A 12308-nucleotide genomic window follows, 5' to 3' on the forward strand; every position below is an offset into this window, starting at 1 on the left:
CTGTTATCCGGGATATTTCTTCCAACCCCAGAGCGAGAAATGCAGTTTGGCAGCAGAGTCAATGTGTTTATCACCCCGTAAAGGTAGTCCTTGTCTTACAACGGTTGATTTAGTGACCATTCAAAGTAATGACGTCCCCTGGAAAAAAGTGACATACGGCCATTTTTCACACCTAGGACCCTTGCAAACATCCCCAATGGTCACGCGATCAAAATTTGGACGCTTGGCAATTGACAGTCCCCTTCTGGCAAGCAAAATCAAGCCAAATCCTCTTAACGACCATGTTACTAATTTACCAACTGCAGGGTTTCAATCTTCCAATTAAATTAGTAACAACCATGTTAATAATCTACCAACAACCCTGGCAAGAAAAGTCGTAAAACGGGGCAAAACTCACAACAGATATTTCTCGCTTAGCCACCGAAATTTGGGGCTCAATTGCGGTCGTACGTTGAGGACTACCTGTACTTTAAAATAAAATAAAAAAGAGCTGTTCTGACAGCTTTATTTTGTATCCCCCTGTATAATGATATTCCCTACCGCGGATACCAAGGATATGAACGGAACAAGAAAGAGAAGGATGGAAAAAGATTTTTCTGTTTGTTTATATGAAAATCCTCCGGAGTTTCTGCTAATTTCCCACGTGATTCTGGGGCTGTGTGTGTGTGTGTTTGTGTGTCTGTGTGTGTGTGGACTGAGTGAGCTTGCTTGATGTGTTAGTGCCATTTGTTCAGAGCAGCAAAAACTGAACACACTGCCAAGAAGACCGGGTAAGTCGTGCCCAGGAAAATCTCCTATTTTTGCAAGACGCTAAACCAGGCTTATCAAATTAGACCCTTTTTCTAATGGGTCTTTATGCGGAAATTCAGATTCCGGAATCGCGTTCTAGTGATTATAAATAGATTATGGCATCGTTTAAGCTTTCCGAAATGAGGTCTCCAGAAAGGTAGAAAGATACAGCAAGCGACAGAATCTAACCAGGATGGGAAAATAGGTTCCTTGCTTCACGTCCTTAAACCTGCTGCTTCTCAGAAGTCGGAGGGGTATACACTATATTGTTTTGTCTTCATTTTAATAACCCTGAGGAATTTCAAATGGAGGAAATTATGTTTGAATTTAAGATTGGCAGGGGGACCCATCTGAATGGGAATGTCGTTCAACTCAGATAATGGACAGCTTTCCCCGTCTGCCAAGTTGTGCTGCGTTTTTGGTGAGCACGACAATATCTGATTACACGAATACTTAGATTAATTGTATACTTGTCAAATGCAGGATGTCAGGAAAGGTTTATCTTTCTCAACCATCATTGTTACTAAGGTATAAACTTCTGGGTGCGTTTTAAAACAAATTTGGGGCTCAATTGCGGTCGTACGTTGAGGACTACCTGTACTTTAAAATAAAAAAAAAAGACCTGTTCTGACAGCTTTATTTTGTATCCCCCTGTATAATGATATTCCCTACCGCGGATACCAAGGATATGAACGGAACAAGAAAGAGAAGGATGGAAAAAGATTTTTCTGTTTGTTTATATGAAAATCCTCCGGAGTTTCTGCTAATTTCCCACGTGATTCTGGGGCTGTGTGTGTGTGTTTGTGTGTCTGTGTGTGTGTGGACTGAGTGAGCTTGCTTGATGTGTTAGTGCCATTTGTTCAGAGCAGCAAAAACTGAACACACTGCCAAGAAGACCGGGTAAGTCGTGCCCAGGAAAATCTCCTATTTTTGCAAGACGCTAAACCAGGCTTATCAAATTAGACCCTTTTTCTAATGGGTCTTTACGCGGAAATTCAGATTCTGGAATCGCGTTCTAGTGATTATAAATAGATTATGGCATCGTTTAAGCTTTCCGAAATGAGGTCTCCAGAAAGGTAGAAAGATACAGCAAGCGACAGAATCTAACCAGGATGGGAAAATAGGTTCCTTGCTTCACGTCCTTAAACCTGCTGCTTCTCAGAAGTCGGAGGGGTATACACTATATTGTTTTGTCTTCGTTTTAATAACCCTGAGGAATTTCAAATGGAGGAAATTATGTTTGAATTTAAGATTGGCAGGGGGACCCATCTGAATGGGAATGTCGTTCAACTCAGATAATGGACAGCTTTCCCCGTCTGCCAAGTTGTGCTGCGTTTTTGGTGAGCACGACAATATCTGATTACACGAATACTTAGATTAATTGTATACTTGTCAAATGCAGGATGTCAGGAAAGGTTTATCTTTCTCAACCATCATTGTTACTAAGGTATAAACTTCTGGGTGCGTTTTAAAACAAATTCGGAGCACATTCTGATTTTCCTTCTGGGCGTGTTCAAATCTAGTGGAGGATATATGATTTTGTTCTGAAATACGCAGAAACGAAATCTTTATTTTGAGTATTGTGGCTGCTGGGTTAACTTGCTCTTCCAATGGTGAGGGAGAGAAATGTTCTCATTTATGTGTCAGATAAAAGGAAGGTTTTTTTTAATTCTTACGTTCTCTTTGGATCTGCTTTCCCTTTAGCAATTTATAATCCTAACCTAAGCGATTGTTTTCAGATAATCACCCCGTTTCGGAGGTTGATATTGTGTGCGGAGAACAGGAAAGAGATGGAAGACTGGATTAGTTCGCTCAAGTCTGTCCAGTCCCGAGAACATTATGAGGTAAGCTTGAGACAATTTTTTTTTTAAAAAAAAATCGGGATTGTCTATTTATCAAACTGCAGAAAATAGAAAAAGAAAATGTCCATGTTCTTAATAAATCCACGAAGACCAAGCTGAGCATCGATTGGAGGTTTATATTTAGCCTGTTCTGGGTTTTTTTTTTTTTTGCTTTGAAAGAACACATGTCTTGGGGTTTTATTTGGTTGGTTGGTTGGTTTGCTTGAAAGGTGAACTTCTCCAAAATGTGGCGATTGGAACCCCTGGGATGTGTCATACTTGGAAATCTGTCTTTAATCTTTTTTATCAGGCAGCTCAGTTTAACGTGGAACATTTCTCAGGGATGCACAACTGGTATGCTTGTTCCCACGCCAGGCCCACGTTCTGCAACGTCTGCCGTGAGAGTTTATCTGGAGTCACTTCCCACGGTTTGTCTTGCGAAGGTAAATCGGTCCCCTCTGAATCATCATTTAGCGTGAAAATGCAAAGTACGGCTCCCGTCTTTCTTTTTATATCCTGAAGAATTGGGCCATGTTTTCATTAACCGGTTAATGAATCTGTATTTCCGAGACGCATTGCCGTTTGCTGATTTGCTGATTTGCTTTTAGGCCAGGGGTCTCCAACCTTGGTCCCTTTAAGACTTGTGGACTTCAACTCCCAGAGTTCCTCAGCCAGCAAAAGCTTGAACAAGAACACGGTTGGAGACCCCTGTTCTAGTCCAACGCGAGACCCAATACCAGGGGTGAAAAACTCAAGGCCCATGGGTCAAATCCAGCCCACAAGATGCATAGATCCAGCCCGCAGTGCCTCTGCGAGCAAAAATGGAACTCGGGGTGGGAGACAGGGCTCCCAGGCTCCGTTTTCATTGACAGAGGGCTGCAGGAGGTCTTCATGGCTGAAAATAGAGCCTCAATGAGTGACATCCTGGCCATGTCCCCCTCCCCACCCTGCCGCCAGATCAAACACAACCCTGATGCGGTCCTCAATGAAATCGTGTTTGATACGCTTGCCCTATACCATTCTGGGCAAATGGCTATCCAATCCAGGGGTCTCCAGCTTTGGTCCCTTTAAGACTTGTGGACTTCAACTCTTAGAGTTCCTCAGCCAGAGGGACTCTGGGAGTTGAAGTCCACAAGTCTTAAAGGGACCAAGGTTGGAGATCCCTTTTCTAGGCTACACGTTAACAGACGTTCCTTGACTTACAACTTAGGGATTTTGGTTTCCTAGTCATAAAGTCGAGGTGCCTGGTGCCTGGTTTAGACTTTTCCGCTCATCAGATGAATGGTGGTCTTGCAGCTTTGAAGCAAAACTGCTATTGCAACCGCTCTGATTTGTTCGGCTTTTTTGGCTAATAACAAAATTCACGCGACATGCTCAAACCTGATTTGGGAGAGGCCCTTGCAATTTGTTTTATGGAACACGAGAAGGAAGAGAACCTGCACTAGCTGGGGTCAGGGCATTGATTAAATGTAGGTTATTATGCCTATCGGTTGATTGAACGAAGAGTGAGGGTGGAGGTTCGTTCTCTGTGCTTGTGGGTTGGTTTCCAAACGTTTCGTTACCAGGCTAGGTAACATCTTCAATGGAGTTTAAGAGATGTCTGTTTCCATATCAGGTGAGGGTTTTGTGCTGGGTCTTGAGATGGGTCAGGTGTGGGTCACATCAGGCAAGGGTTGTGATGGGACTTGTGATGGTGAAGTCAAGTCAGGTGAGGGTCTTGTGATGGGTCAGGTGGGGTCACATCAGGTGAAGGTCTTACAATGGGGAGGTCGCATCAGCTGAGGGTTTTGTGATGGGTCTTGAAGTGGGAGACATGTCAAATGAAGATCTTGTGATGGGTCTTGTGATAGGGAGGTCATGTCAGGTGAGGGTCACTGGGTGGTGAAATGCTGGTTGCGGCAGCTTGACTGGGTTGGCTGAGGGTTGGTGCTATCTCTGTTCAGCTGTGTGATTGATTTCAGGCCCTTTGGAAAGTAGGTCGAACCCCTCTTCTTTGTGGCAGCTCCTCAAACATTGGAACATGGCTATCATGTCACCCCAGTTCACAGAGTTTGGACGCTAATACTGACAAGACTTTGACTCATGATGTTGGATTCTTGGAACGTAGAGCAACAGTTGAAAGAGACCTTGGAGGTCTTCTGGTCCAACCCCTACTCAAGGAGACCCTATACCAGTGATGGCTAACCGTTTTGCTGTCACATGCCAAAAGCGGGGGTCACGCGAGGAGGTTATGGGGGCGTGTGCCCACACCCATAATTTAATGCCCCTCCATGCCCCCTCTCCCCCCGTGGGACCCTCTTGCGCTCCCCCCACTTTTGGCACGCAATGACAAAAAGGTTACCGGTGGGCCTGGTAGGCCCGTTTTTCACCCTTCTCAGGCTCCAGAAGCTTTCCTGGAGCCTGGGGAGGGCGAAAACAGTCTTCTCCATCCCCCTGAGGCCCTCCGGAGGTTGGAAACGGTCTTTTTCCTGACTCCCGGTGGGCCCGGAATGCCTCAAAATCAGCTGGCCAGCGTGTGCATGCGCGATGGAGCTAAACTAGGGCAATGCTCACGTGCCCACAGATATGGCTCCGCGTGCCACCTGTGCCATAGGTTCGCCATCACGGCCCTATACTATTCCAGACAAGTGGCTGTCCACAATCGTTTCTTGAAGACCTCCAGTAATGAAGCACCCCCAACTTCTGGAGTCATGCCGTTCCACTGGTTAGTTGTCCTCACTGTTAGTAAGTTTCTCCTTAAATGAATGTCTTGATCATTCCGTCTACAAGTCTTAAATTCTATCGGCAGGGTTTTTAAAACCCAGTTATCCATATTACTGGAAACTAAATAATATGCTCAGGCAACTGTTACGCTTCCTGACATGTTAAAACTAACAAGTGGTAGGACTTGGATCTCGTCAGATTAATGTTTTTGCGTTTCTTTCTTTGGAACCAACAAAGGCATTTGGAGAAACAGCTGTTCCTGGAATGCTACCAACTCAAAACTTCTGCGGTGCTGAATCGCGCAGTGAAAGCTTGCAAGCAACACGGCTTTCATTATGATAAATAATAATTATCCAAGACTTGGCTAAGATTTGAAGTGGTTTACCGCCCTTGTTTATTTAAGAGTGCAGATGCTATGCATCTTGGCTTCATAAGGTGTCTTACGAAGAGACTGTCTAGCAGCCACTCTTTTGTGTGTGTGTGATATTTATGCCTAAACAGGACTGAATAGATCCGGTACCATGGATTTTGCTCGGGGAACACATGGCATTGATAACAACAAAAGATAAGGCTTTCCCCTGTCCAGTCGTGTCCGATTCTACGGACACGACTGGACGACTATGCTCACCTCTGTTTCTTAGCCGAGGAAGTCAGCGTTGTCCAAAAACGTTTTCTGTGGTCTTGTGGCCAGCATGATTATATGCCAAGAAGCACAGAACGCTGTTACCTTCCCACCAAAGTGGTACCTATTTTTCTACTTGCATTTTCATGCTTTTGAACTGCTAGGTGGGCAGGAGCTGGAGCAAGGAACGGGAGATCACCCCTTTGTGTGGTGCTCGGGTCTCGAACCCGGGCTGTGTCAGCAGGAAAGCTGACATGCTCAGCGTTTTTAACTGCTGAGCCATCGCGTCCCCGTGCAATGACAGATAGCTTGGCCCTTTTTGAGACCTCGGCCATAACTTTCCGCTTAAGGACTAATGCCGGAGTAGCTGTCCACAGAACGATGTCACCGTGATACAAAGTAGATGCCTAAGCCCTAGAAAGAATGCAGAGAAGAGCAACAAAGATGATCGGGAATCCAGAAGCTAAACTCTACGATACGATGAATGCCTGAGGGAGCGACAGATGGACTTCGACTTATGACTATAATTGAGACTGGAATTACAATTCTAACTCATTGCAGTTGTAAGTTGAAGCATCGTGTGACCGAACCTGATCGTTTACGCGAGTGCCCTGGTTGTTAAGCAAATCCGTTTCCCCCTATAGTTGTATTTTTGCCAGAAACTGGAAGTCAGTGACAGAATCTGTTAAAAAAAACATCGCAAACTGTGGCCATAAGAACTCAGGATGGTGCAAATGGCCGTAAGAGTGTGTATGTATCTGTGCGTATGTGTATTTAGGAGAAAGAGAGGCAGAACTTGGAGGTGGAGTCAAGGGCCTCTGGTGGCTCAACAGACTAATGCAGTCTGTTATTAACAGCAGCTGCCTGCAATTACTGCAGGTTCAAGTCCCACCAGGCCCAAGGTTGACTCAGCCTTCCATCCTTTATAAGGTAGGTAAAATGAGGACCCAGATTGTTGGGGGCAATAAGTTGACTTTGTATATAATATACAAATGGATGAAGACTATTGCTTGACATAGTGTAAGCCGCCCTGAGTCTTCGGAGAAGGGCGGGATATAAATGCAAATAAAAAAAAAGAGAGAGGAACCAACCTGAAGTCATTTTGTTGTTGAAAACAAGAGCCCGCAATAACCATTAAGTAGGGTGAATTGCAGCTAGCTGTGGGTTCTGTCTAACAAACATGTTTTTAGCACATGATGTCCTGTTGAATTAAGTATGTAACTCTATGACCAAGAAGACCTTGGACTATTTTCAAGTAGGCCCCGGGGAGCTACAGATTTGTTTCTAGCAGGATGGGAGGTGTCTACAATAACTTCATTCCCAGCTGCAGAGAATGGCCAGATTTTAGAACCGATATGCCACCTGGTCTTGTAGTTGTGAAACAAAAACAATAGTGGCCAAGGATTGAGAATGAGCAGCTGAACAATGCCACCAGTGAAATGCTGAGGGTATCTCCTCAGCTTCTGAAGAAATACAGTAGCTCTTCTTCCAGCCATCTTTGAAGTGTGGTGGAAATCCTTGGGATCATCCTCATCTTCACTCTCAATCTCAACCTCAGTCTCAACCTCAGTCTCAACCTCAGTCTCAACCTCACCTCAATCTCAACGTTCATTTTTATTCTCACCTCAATCTCAATCTCAACCTCAACTTGGCCCTTTTTGAGAACTCGGCCATAACTTTCCGCTTAAGGACTAATGCCGGAGTAGCTGTCCACAGAACGATGTCACCACGATACAAAGTAGATGCCTTAGCCCTAGAAAGAATGCAGAGAAGAGCAACAAAGATGATCGGGAATCTGGAAGTTAAACTGTACGATACGATGAATGCCTGAGAGAGCGACAGATGGACTTCGACTTATGACTATAATTGAGACTGGAATTACAATTCTAACTCCTTGCAGTTGTAAGTTGAAGCATCGTGTGACCGAACCTGATCATTTACGCGAGTGCCCTGGTTGTTAAGCAAATCCGTTTCCCCCTATAGTTGTATTTTTGCCAGAAACTGGAAGTCAATGACAGAATCTGTTAAAAAAAACATCGCAAACTGTGGCCATAAGAACTCAGGATGGTGCAAACGGCCATAAGAGTGTGTATGTATCTGTGTGTATGTGTATTTAGGAGAAAGAGAGGCAGAGCTTGGAGGTGGAGTCAAGGGCCTCTGGTGGCTCAACAGACTAATGCAGTCTGTTATTAACAGCAGCTGCCTGCAATTACTGCAGGTTCAAGTCCCACCAGGCCCAAGGTTGACTCAGCCTTCCATCCTTTATAAGGTAGGTAAAATGAGGACCCAGATTGTTGGGGGCAATAAGTTGACTTTGTATATAATATACAAATGGATGAAGACTATTGCTTGACATAGTGTAAGCCGCCCTGAGTCTTCGGAGAAGGGCGGGATATAAATGCAAATAAAAAAAAAAAGAGAGAGAGGAACCAACCTGAAGTCATTTTGTTGTTGCAATCAGTCAGTCCAACTTTTTTTCAATACCATTAACTCTTATCGCCAATTTAGACTGACCGTTAATTGACTAGAATCTTGTATGTAGACCAGTGGTGTGATTTAGCCGGTTCGGACCGGTTCAGGAGAACCGCTAGTGGCGGCCTGCGGATGAGCAATCCCGTCCTATATCACTGTGTTTTTGACGCAACACGCGTGTACGGATGTTCACGCAAGTGAATTGCCGTGTTGTTTGATGCTGCATGCATGCACAGCTGGTGCGTATGTGAGCAAAGTGAATTGTGCGCACGCTCACAATTCTGGTGCTGGGTGAACCGGTTACAGTATGTGAAGCCCACGTCTGATGTAGACATGAGCAATAAATCAGCTTCAATGGAACTTAACGTGTGGTCTTGATTCTCCTGACATTGTGTGTCTTTGTGCAACCATCTTAACTAGGAAAACAGGTTGCAAGTAGCTCTGGGAAGGTCCACCGTAAGTTTGAACAGTTGTTAAGCGACCAATTGTAAGTTGAGGACTATCTGTAATTTGGCGAAGTTTGAACTTTCTCCATAAATGGTCATTTGGTTAAGATAGATTTTGTGACCATGAAGGAATTATGTTTTCAGGAACCTATGTATATAGAGTAGAATAGAATAGAACTTTTTATTGGCCAAGTGTGATTGGACACACAAGGAATTTGTCTTGGTGCGTATGCTCTCAGTGTACATAAAATAAAAGATACCTTCATCAAGGTACAACATTTACAACACAAATGATGGTCAATATATCAATATAAATCATAAGGATTGCCAGCAACAAAGTTACAGTCATACAGTCATAAGTGGAAAGAGATTGGTGATGGGAACGATGAGAAGATTAATAGTAGTGCAGATTCAGTAAATAGTCTGACAGTGTTGATGGAATTATTTGTTTAGCAGAGTGATGGCCTTCGGGAAGAAACTGTTCTTGTGTCTAGTTGTTCTGGTGTGCAGTGCTCTATAGCGTCATTTTGAGGGTAGGAGTTGAAACAGTTTATGTCCTGGATGTGAGGGGTCTGTAAATATTTTCCCAGCCCTCTTCTTGATTCGTGCAGTATACAGGTCCTCAATGGAAGGCAGGTTGGTAGCCATTGTTTTGTTCTGCAGTTCTCATGATCCTCTGAAGTCCGTGTCTGTCTTGTTGGGTTGCAGAACCAAACCAGTCAGTTATAGAGGTGCAGATGACAGACTCCATAATTCCTCTGTGGAACTGAATCAGCAGCTCCTTGGGCAGATTGAGCTTACTGATATATATATATATTTATTCCTTTCTCCTAGTATGCAAGTTCAAGGCTCACAAAAGATGTGCCGTTCGGGCAATAAATAATTGCAAATGGACAACGTTGACTTCAATTGGAAGAGATATCATTGAGGATGAAGATGGTGTAAGTAAATCCTATTCTTCAGGTTTTTGTTGAAAACAAGAGCCCGCAATAACCATTAAGTAGGGTGAATTGCAGCTAGCTGTGGGTTCTGTCTAACAAACATGTTTTTAGCACATGATGTCCTGTTGAATTAAGTATGTAACTCTATGACCAAGAAGACCTTGGACTATTTTCAAGTAGGCCCCGGGGAGCTACAGATTTGTTTCTAGCAGGATGGGAGGTGTCTACAATAACTTCATTCCCAGCTGCAGAAAATGGCCAGATTTTAGAACCGATATGCCACCTGGTCTTGTAGTTGTGAAACAAGAACAATAGTGGCCAAGGATTGAGAATGAGCAGCTGAACAATGCCACCAGTGAAATGCTGAGGGTATCTCCTCAGCTTCTGAAGAAATACAGTAGCTCTTCTTCCAGCCATCTTTGAAGTGTGGTGGAAATCCTTGGGATCATCCTCATCTTCAACCTTATTCTCAACCACAACCTCAACCTCATTGCATCCTCGTCTACATTCCTCATCTTCAATCTGTCTCAACTTCATCCTCACCCTCACCCTCACCCTCAACATCATTTTCATCCTCATCCTCAATCTCAACCTCATCCTCAACCTCAACTTGACCCTCATCCTCACTCTCAATCTCAACATTCATTTCATTCTCACCCTCAATCTCAACCTCATCCTCAACCTCAACTTGACCCTCATCTTCACTCTCAATCTCAACGTTCATTTTTATTCTCACCCTCAATCTCATTCTCAACCTCACCCTCATCCTCAACCTCAACTTGACCCTCATCCCTCACTCTCAATCTCAAAATTCATTTTCATCCTCACCCTCAATCTCAACCTCATCCTCAACCTCAACTTGACCCTCATCCTCGCTCTCAATCTCAACATTCATTTTCATCCTCACCCTCAATCTCATTCTCAACCTCAACCTCAACCTCATCCTCAACCTCAACTTGACCCTCATCCTCACTCTCAATCTCAACATTCATTTTCATCCTCACCCTCACTCATTCTCAACCTCAACCTCATCCTCAACCTCAACTTGACTCTCATACTCACTCTCAACCTCAACATTCATTTTCATCCTCACCCTCAATCTCAACCTCATCCTCAACCTCAACTTGACCCTCATCCTCAATCTCAATCTCAACATTCATTTTCATTCTCACCCTCAATATCATTCTCAACCTCAGTCTCAACCTCAACCTCAACATCCTCATCGTCAACCTCACTCTGACTTTCAACCTCTGTTCTTACCTAAGCTTCCTTAGAAATTAAACAGCACAAACTTAGTCCCTGCAAACCTCTTTAATTCATATAGCTATAAATTACTTTCATTTACAGTCCTCAAGGCTTGATAAACAGTCTTTCAGAGGAAGGTTATCAACACCCACCTATCTCATATGGAATGCTGCGAGAAAGCTAATTTCCAGACGCAGGGCAAGGCCAAACTTGGCACAGAGTCACAAACAGAAGTTTCAAATCTTGAATCAGCCAGATGAACGAATTGCTTTCTGCAAAAGTTCATGTCCCGTTCACTTCTCTTTTATGTCTTATGGGTGGGGCCAATCATCTTCAAGCCTCACTCCCAAGTCAACCCTTTTTTCCTTAATTGTTCCTGTCTCCTGGCAGCTCTGCGCATGTGCACACTGGGAACAGGCTCATGCTGTTCTTCTGCCTCGTTGTTGTCAGACTCCGGAGATTCCAGAGGCAGCAAAGAACTACCAGATGGCCCTGGCCCCCTCTCTGCCTCCGATGCAGAGTCCTCATCTGAGCCTTCCCCAGACTCCAGGACTGGCCCACGTTCCTCCCCAACCTCCTCACTGTCTGAATCTGCTGCCAGCTCAGCTGGCTGCTGGTGGGCTGCAACAACCTCAGCTCAACCTAGGTCTTAATTTTGTCCTCATCCTCTTAATCAATTTGTACCCCAAATCTTTTTTGTACAACTCAAGGCTGAGTACATGATATCCCTGCGTCCTCTTTCCCCCAGTGAGTTCGATTGAGCTCAAGTCACCCAGCCAGTTTTCTTGTCTAAGGGTAAACTAGAACTCATGATCCTCTGGTTTCTAACTGCACCAATAGGGCTCCTTTTACTTTTTGGGAGAGAAGGATGACCCCAATGAAGGAAAAACACAGGAATAAGGTCCCTTGCGAGTGGACCTCTTCGGGTCAGAGTTGAGTAGTATGAAGACAGACCAACCAATCCCACCTCTAGCGTTGATGAGATTGAAGTCAAAAGGGATGGAAGTTGAACTCTCTTCTTTCTCCTCCCCGTTGACCCCCAATAAACCTCCACTCTAGGTAGCCATGCCTCATCAGTGGTTAGAAGGCAATCTTCCGGTCAGTGCCAAATGTGCGGTGTGCGACAAAACCTGTGGCAGTGTTCTCCGCCTACAAGATTGGAAGTGCCTGTGGTGTAAGACAATGGTAAGTCTGGACGGTGGGTGAGTCGCCCTTCGGGATTGCGACAAGAAGCTGACCAAACAGCATG

The 12308-nt window shown here is 44.5% G+C and overlaps 1 protein-coding gene across 1 annotated transcript in view; it reads left to right on the forward strand.

The window, feature by feature from the left end:
• Positions 1-12308, forward strand: part of DGKH (diacylglycerol kinase eta) — a 130680-nt gene that overhangs the window by 66252 nt on the left and 52120 nt on the right. Inside the window, exons 4-7 of the mRNA XM_058185182.1 lie at positions 2529-2633; positions 2941-3073; positions 9708-9814; positions 12119-12244. Of these exons, the coding sequence (XP_058041165.1) occupies positions 2529-2633; positions 2941-3073; positions 9708-9814; positions 12119-12244 (471 nt within the window). The remainder of the gene's footprint in view (positions 1-2528; positions 2634-2940; positions 3074-9707; positions 9815-12118; positions 12245-12308) is intronic.

The sequence above is a fragment of the Ahaetulla prasina genome, chromosome 5 (genome assembly GCF_028640845.1).
Source record: "Ahaetulla prasina isolate Xishuangbanna chromosome 5, ASM2864084v1, whole genome shotgun sequence".
Lineage (NCBI taxonomy): Eukaryota > Metazoa > Chordata > Lepidosauria > Squamata > Colubridae > Ahaetulla > Ahaetulla prasina.